At 41.6% G+C, this 17,853-nt stretch overlaps 1 protein-coding gene across 1 annotated transcript in view; it reads left to right on the forward strand.

The window, feature by feature from the left end:
* Positions 1–11,788, forward strand: part of LHFPL3 (LHFPL tetraspan subfamily member 3) — a 307,666-nt gene extending 295,878 nt beyond the window's left edge. Inside the window, exons 2-3 of the mRNA XM_065423732.1 lie at positions 11,323–11,559; positions 11,700–11,788. Of these exons, the coding sequence (XP_065279804.1) occupies positions 11,323–11,559; positions 11,700–11,788 (326 nt within the window). The remainder of the gene's footprint in view (positions 1–11,322; positions 11,560–11,699) is intronic.
* The last annotated feature ends 6,065 nt before the right edge of the window (positions 11,789–17,853 follow it).

Below are 17,853 nucleotides of genomic sequence, written 5' to 3' on the forward strand. Positions count from 1 at the left end.
CATAGCACCCTTGTTCACCAACCATGTCCTCAGCAGGTCCAGCTGGGTTTGGTCCCCGCTTTAGACTTCTCTCTGGGAGCCTGTGACCCCTAGTATGAAAGTGCAGTGACTCAGAGAATAGCTTCTTCAAAAGAAAGTATTATTTATTTATCCACAGGAATACAACAGAGAGAACCAGGGTTAAAACAACAAAAGGCCTATATGCATATTATCTTACTTAAACCTTAACCTTTCCTTTCAAGTTTACAATAGGTTTCCCCCTTTGTCTCGGACATATCCACAGCATGGGGGGCTAGGTGAGGCAGACTGCAGCCTCTGCATCTCACTCTCATCCTTTAGTCAGTGGCACCCCCACCCCCACAGTTTGCTTTTTATCTATTTCAAAGTCCTTTTATCCTGGTCGCCAGAACCTGGTCAATCGGGTTTATGCATCTCCCTAGGCAAGTGAGAAGCAGACTTTCAGAAGTGGATTCATTGTATTATCCATTTGAGCACCAGCAATTGGGGCTGTCTGCAGCCATTGCCTTTGGGGTCCTACAGAACAAAGTTAACTAAGACTGATTTAATCTTTTGTTACCTTTTAGCCAGCAAAAAATAATCACTAAACCCACAGATAAATATATAATGTTCCTAAAATCAGTACAGATATCTCCCATGCTCTTCACTGAGGCTTAAAGCTCTCTCGACTGTCAATTGTCAAAGTCACTGGGAATAGAGAGTGCTCAGCATCTCACTGGTTTGGGACACTGGAAAGAAAGTGTAGTCTCAACTTCAAATGGAAAAAGGGAAAGAGAGACAGAGGGGGGGACATAATCACTATTATTGGTCCCTTTTCCCCCAGGCTGTCTAACACTATACAAAACTCAGATGCTCGGTTAGATGGACTGACTGTTGCTGATAGTTTTTCTGCAGATAAGTTCAGCAAGACATCAGTTCTTGAAAGGCAGTAAAGTGTCACTGCTGAATGTCAACCTGAATAAAGAAGTGATACAGCTGAACAACCTCAAGGGCCTTTTGTCCATTCCTCTTCTTTCACTGAGCAAAACTGTTAAAAGGTCAGGAAGAGCTATAACAGAGATAAGTGAAGAACAGCAAATGACAAGCGGTGCAGCCATAAAGACATACACGTGCTTCAGGTGCATTATGAGGAATGATACAGAAGTCAATGGCTTTATCATCCATTGCCCTATTTGTCTGTGTGAGAGTGCCTGGCTTAGATTAGCAGGTAATTATCCTTCATATGTCACAGTAAGACTATTTGTCATTATGTTTATTAAACTGTATTATTTCAAGGTAAAAGACAAGAGACGGTTGTCCCCTTCTGCTTCCACTTCCTCCATTTTTCAGGTGAAGCCCTCCTCCTTTTCTCTATACTAATTGTCTCCTCTCAGCAGGCTGATGGCATTGCATTGTCATCTGACTTCCACTTAGCCCGTGCACTTGTCCTCAGCATGTAGCCACTCTGAACTCCGGTTCCATCTCCTTCCCACCCCACAGGTATCCATTGATTTCCCCATGTAAGGCAGTTGTGGGACCCATCAGTAGCAAGAGAAGAGGAGCAGAGAATGGGGGGAGGAACAGGGGAGAGCTGTTGGTTTTGTAAGGGGGAAGGTGAGTTATTTTGGAGCTGGCTCTTCCTATGAATAGCAACCTGGTACTATTTCCAGCAGACAGAACCTCCTCTCTGCCACAGGTCTTCCTAGGAGACTCCCAAAGGCCTTTAAGAAACTGACCAATCCTGAAGATGTTTCAACACCTTGGGATTAGTCTAGTGCATGTTTTTCCATTTGCCAGCAAAACAGTAATTTTCACAGTAGAAAAGAAAAGACAAAGAAAATCCCACCCCTGTTTGAATGCTGATCATAAAGTTGCTTCTTCCTTCCTTCACTGGCTTTTGCTCTTGGAAGACTCTCCATTGCCTCATGCACCGACTTCCCTCTTGTCCTTCAGGATCTCCTCAAAGAGATAATTAGCTTAGGTATGGAACACACTGACCATCACCATTTCATGAATCAGATGATCAGTTACCCTTTTTCCATGAGGCAGTTATTATTTTGATTCATATATTTTTAAGTCTTGCTGCCAGGGAAATTGTGAATGCAGTTAGTGTCTCTCTCTCTCTTACCAGGTGTTTCACTGTATTGACACTCTGTATGGAACGTTTCTTTGTTGGGCTGTTACTGGTCTTTTGGTGCAGCCTACTGCCACTGCATGCCATCCCTGTGTTGTCCCCAAGGGTAGGGAAACCCCTGGGGTTTCAGGGTTTAATTCCCAGCCACAGTTCAATGGCAGCCCAGGAAAGCACTACCAGCTGGGACTGTGCTCCCAGCTGGGGTTGACAGAGGAGCACTAGCTCAAGCAAAGCGAGTGCACTAAAAAGAGCTGTGTAGCTGAGGATAGCATAGGTAGGAAGTTCAAGGTAGCAGCCCGAGTAAAAACCTGCCCGGAGCTCTTAAGTATTTATATATATATATATATATATATATATAGCCTGAGCCACCACCCGTGCTACGTCACTCTTTTTAGCATGCTAGCTGGAACAGTGCTAGCGTGAGTCTGTCTACCTAAGCTGGGAAGCACTCTCCTGCTGCAATGTAGACGTCTCGGGGGGGGGGGGGGGGGGGGGTTTGCTGACCACAAGACAAGGCAAGGAGCTGCCTTGTATGGCCTGTAGGTTTTTTTATGTATGTATTTATTTTAGTTTACTGCTTGTAAAACAGTGTGGCAAGAATGCAGCTTGGGGCTTTTGCCAAATTGGAGTCAATTTGGATTAAATATGAGCCTCTCTGATAAAATGGTTTTATCAAACCTGAACTTTCCTCTCTTCCCTGTCCTGCCCCAGGACTGCAACAGCCTCCCTTTCATTGGTTTGTCAGTGCTGCTGGCATCCATTTCTTCAATGACTGTAAGCTTGAATAATTGATAGAGGTAACTAAATGCAGGTTTCTATTTTTAATAAAGTTCATCTTGAGCACACCAACACCAGAAGGTGCCATATCCTGCTTTCTGTGCAATAGTGTGTGGGCTTTTAAAGACTGAATTTAGACTCTCTTTATTTTCAGTATGTAAGCAGTTGCTGGCTATAAAGCTGTCAGACTCCCAAAGGTCTGAATGATTGAAATAGTGACACGTATTATAGAATCGGTTACAGACCTGATTATATCAGTCCCTTTTGTGTGTGTGGTTTTCCCCCATCTTGTTTTTGAATTAAAATATCTATAAAACTTATACATGTTTACACTAAAAATGATGGTCATTGCTTTCTTTGCTTGTGTTTAACTTTGCTTGTGGTGTTGGTTGTGTGGAGTCAGACTGATTTTCAAAGTGTAAAGCCAGGCCACAGTACCTGTGGGGGTTCGAGGATGTGGGATTGGGCTAAACTAGGGTTGACTCAAGGAGGGCTGGGAGTGGAGAGAATATAGGCATCTGCCCTTCACTGTGCCCCCCGCCAGGCCCCATCTTTCAGAATGAAGAAGTAGGGCACCTTTCTGTAAAAGGGCAAAGTAGAAAAACACAGTATTTATCCCTATTTACTGATGTCCCCTAGTCCCCACCTCTTTGGCCATATTTTCTACGCTCTTTTGGCATGGCCATCTCCTTCACTATTTTTAACCTCATCAGCTCAAAGTCCTACCTTATTTTTTCTCTTTGTCCCCTCTCCCTATTCTATCTAATTGCTCTTCCTGGGTCTTCTATGCATTGGTCTCCTCTCCATTCCCTTTCCTTGCTCTGTCTTCTACATCCTCCTCCTGTTCTGTCACACTACCCGCCTCCTTCATTCCAGAGCCACTTTCTTCCTCAGGTCACACCCTTCTCCTCCCCCTCCTCTTTTCTTTTTCGCCATTCCTTTCCCTTTCCCCCTTTATTTGTTATCTCTGTTGTAGGCACCCTTTACTAGTGGGGTCTCTGAACTTAATCGGGAGTGTTTCAGCTGGGAAGATCTTGTGTGCTACAATCCAGCCTTAGAGACCACAATTCTCATGATGCCTTGGGGAAAGAGTGAGAGACTTTCTCTTCTATGGAGAGCAGGCAGTGGACTCCATTTTGGGAGAGGAGCAAGATTGCTGGTGTGGAGCTCTCTCTATACCAGGAGCTGCTGCTGGGAAGCCAGAAGCTACTGCTGAGAGCCTGCTGGGGCTTTGATGGAGCAGGGAGCCTCAGAGGCTGTTAGTGGCTGTTGGAGCCAGGAGAGAGACTATTGCTGTGCCTAGAGCTGACTGAGGTGGGCCTGCAGTGAAGGAACTGTGAGTAACCCCCACTGTTGTTTGGGAAAGTGCTTACAAGGGAAGGGGCGCAGCGGAGAGGCAGAGTGATCTTCCCATCAAACCAGGACCCAGAGCAGCTGACATTTGGTGGGGAGCCAACTCCAATTTTCAGAGGGGTTGTGCCGCTTGTTGCCTTGGCTGGACTGACAGAACCAACAAAGCGCTGTCTCCAGCTTCAGATCTTCAAGTGCACCCATGTAAGCAAGTGTCTAGGACTCTGAAATCCAGAGGAGTGTACAGTACACTCCAGGGTGGGGTAAATGGTGGCAGTGTAAACGCCAGTTAAGTAAGTGTCATTTATTACTGTATACTATATTTGTTAATTGATTTTATTCAACTGCCCCCTGTGGATTTAAATTAGTAGTGACATTTAATCTTAGTCTGTTATACCCTGTTCCTTTAAGTTGTTAAGTAAAGGCATGTTAACTCTAATTTAAGTATATTGGATATATATTATTTATAATTGGCATTTTTGAGTTAGACCCATGCCAGAGATTATTATTAGAATAGGTTTATTCCTGGAGGTTCCCAAGGCACACCATTGAGTGTGTACAGGGACCAGCCAGGTGGAGGCACCGCCAATTTAAAATTCCTTTAGGAGTAAAGGGACTGCAGCAGAGGGGTGAATAGAGGATTCCCACATATCCAACATCACCACTGGGATACTCAGGATCTCCTTTAATGTCAACAACATCAGGCACCCAGGCGAGTATTGCCTGCTCCTGAGAAACCCAGGGAGGAAAGGGGGGGTTACACTGTTATTGTTTATATTGTGCTAGGAGCTTCTGTGACATCTGCTTCTGCACTTCACACACTCACACCCCTACCTCTCCACTTCCCAGTGCCTGCTCCCTATTCTCTTTACAATGTCTGTTTTCCTAATGTCTATTCCCCTCCTCAGCCAGGTGTCAGCTCATTGGACTCAACTCCATGGTCTCCCTGCAAAGGCTCTAATGCAGTAGTTCTCAACCTATTTATCACTGTGGGCCACGTATGCAGCTCTCTCTGTATAACGTGGACTGCATCCACACACACTATATATACTACCTGTATGGCACTGAGGATGTCACATAAGCCACAGCTGTGTGCTGATCGGTCCGCAAGTGGCCCACAGGCCACAGGTTGAGAACCACTGCTCTAATGAGTCTCTCCACCACTAACCCTGTGAATCTACATATTTCCTTCCAGTCCACTCAGCACTGTGGGACTGGCAAGGGGAAGAGAAGCACAGCAGCTGCTCATGGCTGAGTGAGTTGTAGCCTGCTTGCTGATATATGCAGAGGCACCATAGAGGACTCATCTGGAGAGGACACCCCCCTCATGACAGGCACCAGACCTTGTGCTGTGATTGGATTTATAATCCTGCAAGTGCTGAACTTCCAGACTCTGCCACCAACTAGCTTGCACGTTTGCTGGCACTCACCACCAGTCAGTTGCTGGCTCTCTCAACTGGTACATTACCTCCTGCCCTCTCCATTCTGTCTGTCTAACTAGATATTTATACCATGCTGTCTGAGAGCCCTGCAGAAAATGCAAACCAAGTTGTCCAAATGTGACCACAATTTGACTTGTCTTTTGTTATCCCCTTCCTCTCCTGTGCATATATGTGAGGATCTTCTCTCTCCTTTCCATTCCTCTAGCATCATCTAGTGCCCTACAATTTGGGTTTTTTTAAAAGAACATTTTCTTTCTCTCTTCTTCCTCCTTTCCTTTCTTCTCCAGGACCCTCCTCCCACCACGAGGTTGGTGATTATTGTGCAAGGGGCACAGATTTTGCAGTTACGATCTCCTTGAACCCAGGTATTAGGCTCTCTTCCATCCACGTTTCCCATCGAGCTGATGGCTCCTTCAACCCAGACCTCACCTGAATGCTTAGTGTAGCAATACACTGGATGAAATCCTGGTCCCATTGAAGTCAATGGCAAAACTCCCATTTACTTCAATAGAGCGAGGGATTCACCCACTATCTTTGTAAACCACCTGTAAAGAACAGGACAGGTCCTAAAAACCAAGAATCTCTCTGGGTTTTAGGGACATGAAGTCTTCTGTGTGTGTATAGTAGTGGACAACGGTGTGTCAGCTTTTGCTCTTACTCCATTCTTTCTCTCTCCTACCAAGCAGCACTCCTCCATTGCATCTCATGTGCAAGTAAATTGTTCACGCGGCCAGGAAAAGATGGAAGAGCCCTGCTTGTTGTAATGTGTTGAGAAAGTGAGAACTGGTCAATACCAGTTATTTCTATAGCAATTAGCTTTTTTATAAATAGAAACAAACTCATAGGTGCACAGTTTTAACAGTGAGAGTAATTAATCATTGGAACAATTACCAAGGGTTGTAGTGGATTCACCATCACTGGAAATTTTAAAATCAAGATTGGGTGTTTTTATAAACGATCAATCAGGAACTACTTTGGGGGATTCCTATGACCCTAGGAAGTCAGACAAGATGATAACAATGGTCCCTCTAGCCTTATAATCTATGGTATTTTCCATGAAAATATGTCATCTGTATTTGAGGAAAGTATCTCACCATGAACTTTAGTTACTCACTATTTCAACCTGAGCATGTACAGTATTACAGGGGACTCTGATAATATTTGATTGATCTGAGTGGCAAGTCAGTCAATGCCATAAATAACTCAATCTGTTTTTCCAGTCTCTCTGAAAGTGTCATTTCTGTACCATTCCTAGTGTCTTCCATTTCCAGGAGCTGAAATTTTAGACTCTGCCACCAATTTCAGTGATTTGTCTTGTCACTCACAGCCTCGAAGAAACTGACAACTCATGGCAGACATTTGTTTGAGGAAAAAGCTATGAAGAAAATGTATATCTGGCATTTTTGAGTTATATTTATTAATTAATTATTACAGAGCTTGAAAGATTTATCAAATGCCTACTAGTGTTAGCCAGAGGGACAAACCTATTAGCCTAAGTCTGATGTGAAAGATGGGGAAGATCTATCAGTGAAGTTCAGGGGCAACAACTCCATTGCCTTGACTGTTGCTCCTAAGCAAAAACAGAGTAAAACGGACATGATTCTTATCGGTTTCACTGCTCCCTCCCCCCTCCCCCCCCAAGAGTTCTAAGTAGTGGCAGTGAGATTATTCAGCACCTTGTCAATTTCACTCTGAGGATTGGGGAAGCTATAATGAGCAGCAGAGACACTGGAATAAACTGTCTGCAAGCTCAGGAAAACTGCTAATAGGCTACATTCATTTTGCATTTGCAATTAGGCTAACATAAATCTAACTTCTTTTTTGTTGTGGTGGTTGTTAATGGAGCCTAAGTTTTGTAGAAATTGATGGTTCATTCAATAAAGACAGCTTCAGTCACTGAAAACTTCTGGGATTTTAAAAATATCTGCTGTTAAAGAATTTCTGCTCAATCAAGTGGAGTTATTGTTTACATATTTTAGTTGCAAACAATGGACCATATCCTGCAGGCTTTACTACATACCTTTTTTAGGCTATGCTCCCATTGAAATCAATGGAAGTTTAAACTAAATAAGACCTGCAGGATCAGGCTCTGCATCTGTATTACCAAGAGATTTCTCTGCAGTTCAATTGTAATTGCAACATAATTTATCTTTTTTAAATGGTTTCTATTTTTAAAAGATATCTATGAATCCAAAAGCTGCTTCCTTACAGAGAATATTGCCTAATCCTCTTTAGAAGGATTAAAATGTAAAACATTCTAGCAATACAAAAGAGAATCTGTAGGTGGATTTTATACCTGTCTTTTCTCTCTTTAAAAAAATTTATATTCTTGCAGCTGAGAAATGAAAAGTTACCGGAGTTATAGTATCAGACATGCGTATATCTTTTTAGGAATTAATTGCAGAAAGCAGGTCCCCACATCTGTACCCTAAAGTTCAGAGTGGGGGTGAAACCTATGACATCCCCACACAGCACAGAAATCCCTGTTTCTATTTATTGGGGGATAACTGTTCAAAACTGTTGACAAATATTGTCATTTTGGTGGTGACTACTGTAAGCAGTATGTAAACTGTTCTTTGTGTGCAGTGGTTGCTAGTATGTAGCAAATATTTACCTACAGTTATTTCAATTCTAAGTACTATAGGTAAATATTGACTTTTTCATGGAGACTAGTTCAAAGGAACTGTGAGAATTTAGTGTGTTTCAACAAAGCCCACCACAATTATGAGAGTGATCTTATGTTTCAAAGGGGAGAAGTAATTTTTAAAAAATATAAATAACTGGTTCAAGCAAGAAAATTATTGTATAATTTGTCTATTAATTCTTTGATGATATGAGGAAATTGAGTAAATAAATTAAGGCAGTCAAAAGGCATTTTAATTTGCTCAACCAGCATGTACTCAGCAAATCACTGTAGGTCTAATTGTCCTAGAAAGTATTACAGGAAGATATATTTTCACACAAATGAGCTCTTCAGTAAGAATTCGTAAAATGCATTAGGTGCAAACAGGTTTTATTAATCAAACAAACATATATTAAAAACATTCTTTTTCCAGCTTCCTTCAATAACTTACTTTTGTGATGATCCTAAGAAAAATGCCATTCCTAGTTGATATTTGCACTGTCTCTTTCATACTATCTCATCATAGCAATTGAGGGAATCTTAATACCCATTTCTATTTATATTCCAAGACCTGAGTGCCACTGAGCAACAAGTATTTTGGGTGGGGTAATTTTGTTTTTTTGCAAAAGAAGTTGGTTTTGTTTGGGTGTGGGAAAAGGGGAGGTGTGTGAACTGGTAGACTTAACTTTGTCTTGAAATGGAAAGAACTTGTACCACCTCCTAAAAGTTCACTGTAGCACCAGCAGCCGTAGAATAGACACAGGTTAACATTCTGCTCCTAATTGCACAAGTTATAACATACGTATGTCACTAGATCAGAATTTGTCCAACAACCTTTTAGAGGGCCTGAAGTTACTTATATGTACATTTTTCATGAATCCAGCTAGTTCCTTTGAATTATCCATTGATGCAGGCGGCTTATCACAGAATATTATATACTGTGCATTAAGACTCACAAAAAAATTCAGTGTCCATATTTGAAACATGCATTCAACTTCAGTGACATTATAGAGGCCATTGAAAGTTTGGATATACTTTTAGAAGAATAGTGTGCCCCAGTATACCAAACAGCCAGATTGAAGAGGCAGAGGTTTGCACTGGAGATAAGACATGCCTCCAAGCTAGAAAAGCCAGAACAGAGACACTAAAATGGATAATTTAAAGCACATAGATTTGCTGATTTTCATTTAGACAGTACTGTATATACTAATAAATTAACTAATTTAACACAATTTTTATCTTTAGATTCTTCCTTTTGTATTGCTTTTAAAAAAAAATTCAATGATATTAATTACATTCACTTAGTCATGATGGGCCTGACTCCACAACCTTTACACCGAGTACTACTGACACAGGTAGACCCGTTAACTTCAGTGAAGTTATCTGTGTGAGCAAGAGTTCTACCATTGGACCCTGTAGGCATACAATTCAAGCATGTTGCCTTGATATGAAATGTGTCCTCAATACCTAATTGTGCAGTTCCCTAATCCAAACATCCCCTCCCTCCTCTAAGGTGAATGTCAATGCAAAATGATTAAAAATTGCCTGTCCTTAAGATGGTGCGCCTGATTTTTCACTGCATTACACCAGTCACACATCAGTGTAATGCCTTTGAAACTACTGGCTTGGTGCAGTTATTTCTGTTTAGCACTCCAGTCAAATAGTTTATCTTTTAATTTCCCATGAGATGTCAAGTACATATTTTCCCAATCAATAATGCAGATTTAGTCAAGTAATAACTCAGTGGAGGGACTCCACATATGCTCATATTAGTAAGGTTTGGGCATTTGTCTTTATGCTGTTTTCTCATCCTAGCAATTGAGGGAAGCCAGACAACCACCACACTTGCGAATGCACTCACACAGGAACAGGATAAAAGATAAAAACACCACCTCACCTATGGGTGGACACTGTTCACAAAGTGATCACTCTATATCTGACCTATTAATCCAGATCCTCAAAGGAAACCTGCACAACGCTTTCAAAAGACAAGCCTGGGAGCTTAAATTTATAACTTTGCTCGACACTAAAAATCATGGACTGTACCAGAGACACTGGATTTATGGCTTAAATAAACAGCCAGATTGAAGAGGCAGAGGTACCTCCCTAACCCTCTCTTTTTGTCATATTGGGCCACTCTGTCTTGAATGGTCCCTCATGATATGTGCTAACTACTTACACTGAACAGTCTGTTCCACCTTGCATTTTGCTGTGATGCTGAGAGCACCTTTCCCAGACCTGAAAAAGAGCTCTGTGTGGTTTGAAAGCTTGTCTCTCTCTCCAACAGAAGCTGGTCCAATAAAAGATATCACCTCACTCACCTTGTCTCTCTTGCATCTGAAGAAGTGAGGTGAGTGAGGTTTTTACCCACGAAAGCTTATGCCCAAATAAATCTGTTAGTCTTTAAGGTGCCACCAGACTCCTTGTTGTTTTTGTAGATACAGACTAACACGGCTACCCCCTGATACTTGTCTCTCTAATATCCTGGGACCAACAGGGCTACAACTACACTGCATATAGCTGAGATTCCTGTAATTTATGGAGTATTTCTCTGTTTTTTCCATTTGTTTACTTTTGGGCATTTGACAGCACTTTATGCATATTCAGTTTCACTGTTTTCCCTGTATAATCAGCTAGTTAATCAGTTTTGTCCTTTTTTGTGTGTGTGAGTCTTTCATGCAACAACAAAGAAGAGAAAAACGTTCTGAGCAATAGGAAAATGAGATTTTAAAACCACAAAAATTGGCTGGGGGTTTCAGGGACAGGACTTTAATTTGTTTCTTTAGTTTAGTGGGTTTCAAGTTGGTGCTGTGTCTAACTTTTTTACATTTAATATTTAACTAGATTTCATAATTGTGTGACATATTTGTTTTTTAAGGAACCTATTAAGTTCTAGATAAAACGGTCGTGTTTTAATAATAAAGTATGTAGCTATGCAAAAAATGAAAGTTTGGTCACATCATCCCATTATTCTCCCTTTGTTTTTGTTTTTTTCCAAGCTGCCTGTCTCGTCCTGGGCTGTATGATTTTTCCTGATGGCTGGGATTCAGATGAGGTAAAACGGATGTGTGGTGAAAAGACAGACAAATACACACTTGGGGCTTGTTCAGTCCGCTGGGCATATATCCTGGCTATTATTGGAATCTTGGATGCCCTGATCCTCTCGTTTCTGGCATTTGTGCTTGGCAACAGACAAGACAGCTTGCTAGCAGAGGAACTCAAGTTGGAAAACAAAGGTAGGAATGCCTATGGAAACGATACTACTCTGTGCTGCCTCAAGGGCAAATACTTAAAAAAACAATTATCTCTCTTTTTAGCAGAATACAGCACATTTTCTTATGTTGTAATTTGCTGGGTGATTTTAATAATTTTTTAGTTCCCAAATCAAAGACCTCCTTAAGTTACAATAATTTCTGCTCTGTTAAAGAACTTGCTGATTTGTACTTAACATTCTGGAAGGAGTAGATAAAATATTTTTTTCATATTGTTTTGTATTTCATTAGCATTGAAACTTTACCATCTTCATCCTTGTCCATACGCCTCTCTACATTTGTTCTTATTTTGGTTCCTTTAGGATTTTGCATTGTAATATAAATACCTGCAATATACTAATGCACAGTATGTTACTGTGCAATAGAAAGTAACAAAGGGAATGGATGGCTTGGGATACTGGTAATGAGCTATGTAATGGGATAGCCCAGGGGTAGTCAATAGGCAGACCGCGGGCCAAGTCCAGACCACCAGATGCTTTTGAACGGACTTTGAAATCTTTTTATTTATTTATTATCATTATTGTTGTTTTGTGTTGTTGTTGTTGTTGTTATTTTCTCTGAAGTCTGGACCTTGACTATACATTGACCAAGAAATTTGGACCTTGACAAAAAATAATTGACTACCCCTGAGATAGTCTATGTAATGAGGTGCCATGGTCTAGTGGATTGATAACAGAGCTCCAAGCCACAACACGAAAGTTCTAACCCCTGTTCTGATTTAACTCACTGTGTTGCCTTGGGTTGGTTTCTTAGCAACCTCACATGGATGTGGGGTAGGCTAATAATTGAATGTTTATACAGTGATTTGGGAATGTGGCATTCTCCACCCCTCAGAAGCCAGTAGAAGCTAAAAGCTGTTACCGTGTGAAAGCTGTTTGGCAGCCTACATTGTATATAGCAGTTCATTTCAGTCCTGTTCCTAATGCACAGCTGTCCACATCTCTGAAAGCACCTACACAACTGTGCCAGTTAGCACCAATTGTAATCGGGCAGCACACAGAGGCCAAAGAGTGATTTGACTTGAAGACTGAACTACTCACACAACTCTAGGACTCGCTAGTGCCCTATTAATGTTAAGGTGCCTAGCAAGGCTTGTATTGTCATTGCCTTTAATCTGCATGTTCTGTGGCTAAACTGAGGGCTTCATTTTCCAGGTCTGTCAGTGTGGCATCTTTCTACAAGAATGACATTCACTTACCATTTTAAAAGAAAATTATGATAGGAAAATTTATCTCTGTGTCTTCTAAGTATGGCAAAAGCACATTTAGCATTTTTCTCAGTATACAATTGAAACTAGAAGTGCACAGGGTCAGAATTGTGGCTTGCTTATCTGAATTCCACCTACCAGAATTTCAGATATACTTTTTTTTTAATGTATTGAACTATGTCTTTAATGAACATATTAATTCAAGGTATACAGCTAGAAGATAAAACACTTTCCCCCTTAAATTTGTGAATGTTTGTGTGTATCTTAATTTGTTTCCCAAAATTTGCCTTTGCTCCAATAGAATTATATGATTATACCACTTTTATACCAACTGACACTGGGGGCGTACATTACAAAAGACTTGGGTCTGCTCTAACCAATGCCAGCTGCAATGGCCCCTTAAGAGCTCTTCAAAAATTACTGGAGTGGAAAGCATCCTGGCCACTCTCTTAGCATGCCCTGTACACCAGGGAGGCCAGATAGCATGGCATACAGCTGGCTGTGCTGGCTCTACATCAGCCAGAGATCCCCCTATGGAAAGGGAATGCCCAGCTCTCCACTTATGTCATCTTCTACCACAAAAGGGCCAGGCTATGGACCAGAGATCTGTCTCCACATTTTCTGATATTGTTATGGAGTAGCTAGGCATGAGAGAATGCAATAACGTATAAGCATAGAAACATTAGCTGATACAGAAAAATCACAGTGCACAGGGTCATTATTCGAGATTATTAATGGTTATAATTGTAAGATTAATCTTGAGCCCAATCTTGCAGTCCTAACTCAAGCAAAACTCCCACTGACTTTAATGACAGTTTGTTTGAGTAAGCCCTTTGTACCAGAATTATTTCTGGAAATTGGAACAAGGACGTGTATACAAAACAAGAGGGTAAAGTAAAGTGACAAAATCACAGAAAAGAACAGTCTGTACTCTTCTGTGTTTTTGACATTCAGAATAGCTAAATGTTAATAGGTTAATGAATGCTCAAAAATAAGAAACATGTCTTAAAATTCTGAACGGGAGAGGACTGAGACAAGTGTTCGTATGCAAGACAGCTGTGTTTTTTTCACCATTTCTTACTCATCTCTAGTTTACTCAGGTTTGAGAGTAAATCTAACACACTGGCCAACGTATGTTCTAGGTTTGATTACTATAACAGAGTCTGGAATGTAGTTTTATATGTATAGTCTATATGCACTTTTTCTGATATATAAGTTCTGTGTTAGAATCTGTATATTTTTCCACACAAAATCAACTGTAACCTGAAGGAAAGAGGCATCTTTAAAAAGACTTTCACATGGTACTTATGCCATTTATGAAAAGAGAGAACAGAATAGCTGTGCATATTTTGCTTTTTGTTACAGGAACCAACAGTAGTGGCTTAAAGCACTGTATGTTATCAAAATTAGTGGCAATCAGAGTGATAGCACACAGGATAGGAATTTATCTTGGTTTTAGGCTTCATCAACACCTGGACAAAGACTGTTATGGCAGAATGTTCTAGTTTCATGCATGTTATGAGGCATCAATGTATAAGCTTTCAGGATGAAACTGTCCTCTACTCGGGAAGAGTTAGTTACCCCATGCAGTAAACTCCACACAGAGAGACGTCAGTGGGATTGTGTAGGTTAAAGCACTCTCCTTTGACTGGATGGGCTGTCAAACCAACTTTTCTGATGTCAAGTATCAGAGGGGTAGCCGTGTTAGTCTGGATCTATAAAAAGCAACAAAGAGTCCTGTGGCACCTTAAAGACTAACAGATGTATTGGAGCATAAGCTTTCGTGGGTGAATACCCACTTTGTCAGACGCATGCGTATTCACCCAGGAAAGCTTATGCTCCAATACATCTGTTAGTCTTTAAGGTGCCACAGGACTCTTTGTTGCTTTTTACAACTTTTCTGAGGTTCCTTGGAAGGGCAGAACAGCTACAAGAAAGGAGGGTTAACACTCAGGCTCACCTTTTGAGACCAGATGGTCCCAGGTGAGCAGTTTGAACTAGGGGTTTCCCAGCCTAAAAAGCCCACAGAGAAAGGGAATAGTGTGCTAGGCAGGAGAGCCAAAGACAGAGACAAGAGTGAGTTGCTTCTTGGAGACGGGGCAGTGGTGTCTTAGCTGAAGTTTCTGTAAGAAGGAATTTCCTGTGTGCAGTTTTCACCATCTCTGTTGCAGGTGAACGGGACTTGGGTACATTTGGTAAATAAATAAATGACACTAGAATATCCCTTGCTGGTTTTTACCTTGCTGATTTTTGCTCCAAAGGAAAACTGAGTTTAAAAATCCCAAAATCTGCTACTGCTTAGCAAAGAAGCAACAGTGCACTTGTGAGAGATCCTGTATGACGAAGTACTCTTCAGCTGTCATGTCATGCCTAAGAAAGATAGCTTGTTCACATACACGTATGGCTTATAATAAATGTGCATTAAATACAACAAAAACCCTTACATGTTTCCATCAGGCAGTTACAGAAACATACAAGTCCGTGTTTTCAAACTTGGGTGCTTAACTATGGATTTGGATGCCCAATTTTAGGCATCCAAGTTGGAAAATTATGGCCACAATGTATACAAAAATTCAAATAGTCATCATCTAACTGAAGCAGGCATGCTGGGCTCCCTTGTCCTCCAGGTACTCACAATAAGCTCAGCTGTTCCCCTTCATTCTACAGAATCAAATCATAGAATATCAAGGTTGGAAGGGACCTCAGGAGGTCATCTAGTCCAACCCCCTGCTCAAAGCAGGATCAATCCCCAACTAAATCATCCCAGCAAGGGCTTTGTCAAGCCTGGCCTTAAAAACCTCTAAGGAAGGAGATGCCACCACCTCCCTAGGTAACCCGTTCCAGTGCTTCACCACACTCCTAGTGAAAAAGTTTCTCCTAATATCCAACCTAAACCTCCCCCACTGCAATTTGAGACTATTGTTCCTTGTTCTGTCATCTGGTACCACTGAGAACAGTCTAGATACATCCTCTTTGGAACCCCCTTTCAGGTAGTTGAAAGCAACTATCAAATCCCCCCTCATTCTTCTCTTCTGCAGACTAAATAATCCCAGTTCCCTCAGCTTCTCCTCATAAATCATGTGCTCCAGCCCCCTAATCATTTTTGTTGCCCTCCGCTGGACTCTTTCCAATTTTTCTACATCCTTTTTGTAGTGTGCGGCCCAAAACTGGACACAGTACTCCAGATGAGGCCTCACCAATGCCAAAGAGGGGAATGATCACATCCCTCAATCTGCTGACAATGCTCCTACTTATACAGCCCAAAATGCCATTAGCCTTCTTGGCAACAAGGGCACACTGTTGACTCATATCCAGTTTCTCGTTCACTGTCACCCCCAAGTCCTTTTCTGCAGAACTGCTGCCTAGCCGCTAGGTCCCTCGTCTGTAGCAGTGCATAGGATTCTTCCATCCTAAGTGCAGGACTCTGCACTTGTCCTTGTTGAGCCTCATCATATTTCTTTTGGCCCAATCCTCTAATTTGTCTAGGTCCCTCTGTATCCTATTCCTACCCTCCAGTGTATCTACCACTCCTCCCAGTTTAGTGTCATCTGCAAACTTGCTGAGGGTGCAATCCACGCCATCCTCCAGATCATTAATGAAGATATTGAACAAGACTGACCCTTGGGATACTCCGCTTGATACCGGCTGCCAAATCCCCTGAGGTCGCCTGAGATATAAAAATCTAATATATGTAAAATTTTGCTTTAAAAGTTGGCACTTAATTTTCTGTAAAATAACTCCTAAAATTTAACTATTTTTGTTCTAGTCTCTTTCCTTGATTGACATTTTCATTTCCTTGCCTTGGCTGCCCACCTCTCTTCCATCCTTCATTTGTACAAGCTTAGGAGTGATCCACATGTTTCCTCTAGCTCCATGCTCAGGGTGTTTTTTAATGCTTGTAATACAAAACCAGCTTGACCAGTTGTATTCCTACTTTACAAGGAAGAGGAAAACTACCTGGGTGCTATTCTTCAGTGAATCCATTGCTGCAGCCAAACACCACATTTACCAGTTAAGCCAGGCAGACCTGCAGAGCTGGGACTAAGATCCTAAGACAAATGTTTATTCTTAGGTGCCTAAAAGGAAGAGTCCTATAACTACTCCACTTTTCATAGGTGCTGAATAAAAATTGAATCACTCATTTCAGTGCCTAATTGTTAGACGTGGAAACTTGGAAATCCTTGCCCTAGTTGATAGTTCCCAAACACAATTCTCTGCCATTTGAACTAAGGCAAAAAGCTCTGTTAAAGTGGTAAAAGACTCAGACGTTCTCTTTCAGCTGCAACCAGCCACAAAAAAGTCAAGCTGCTCATACATACACTATAATCATTACAATTAGATGCAATTGCTAATTACTTTGTTTAATTACAATCCGTTTTCTTCAAATACAGCCTACAACATAGGCCCTGCACAATGAATTTACAAGGCTTTTTAAACATAAGGGAAGTTTGAAGGGTTAGTACCAAGACATTTTTGATCCAGAGGTTTGCAAGGAAATCTTAAAAGCAAATCCAAAAAAATGTAATGACCTATAACTAAAAGGCAGTTTAACTGAGTCTCTCAAAACTGTATATGAAAAAATCTCCATCTCCAGCATAAACCTGGCTATTTTCAGGTTATACCAACCTTGCCAGCCAGAAGTATATGGGAGATAAACATAAGGCTGCTTATGATTGCAACCTTAACTGTGGTGAGAACATCACCTCTCCATAATGAGGAACCTGCCTACACACAGCACTGCATGTGAGGTCTAACCACAGCTTCATGAAGACAAATTATAACCTCTCTGTTCCTACATGTGATACTTGCAGTAGAGCATTCAATTTCCGGCCCTCTCCCCCGCCACCCCCCCCCAAAAAAAACAGTCTGCTGTGCAGGGCCGGCTCTAGGATTTTTGACGCCCCAAGCAAAAACAATTTTCGCCGCCCCTCCCCCATTTTTTAATTACCCCACCCCCGGCCCCGCCTCAACTCCACCCCTTCCCCAAATCCCCAGCCCTGCCTCATCCCCCCAGGCTCTCAAGCCTAGGAGGGAGGGAGGGAGGGGGAGAA

This window comes from Emys orbicularis, chromosome 1, assembly GCF_028017835.1.
Source record: "Emys orbicularis isolate rEmyOrb1 chromosome 1, rEmyOrb1.hap1, whole genome shotgun sequence".
Classification (NCBI taxonomy): domain Eukaryota; kingdom Metazoa; phylum Chordata; order Testudines; family Emydidae; genus Emys; species Emys orbicularis.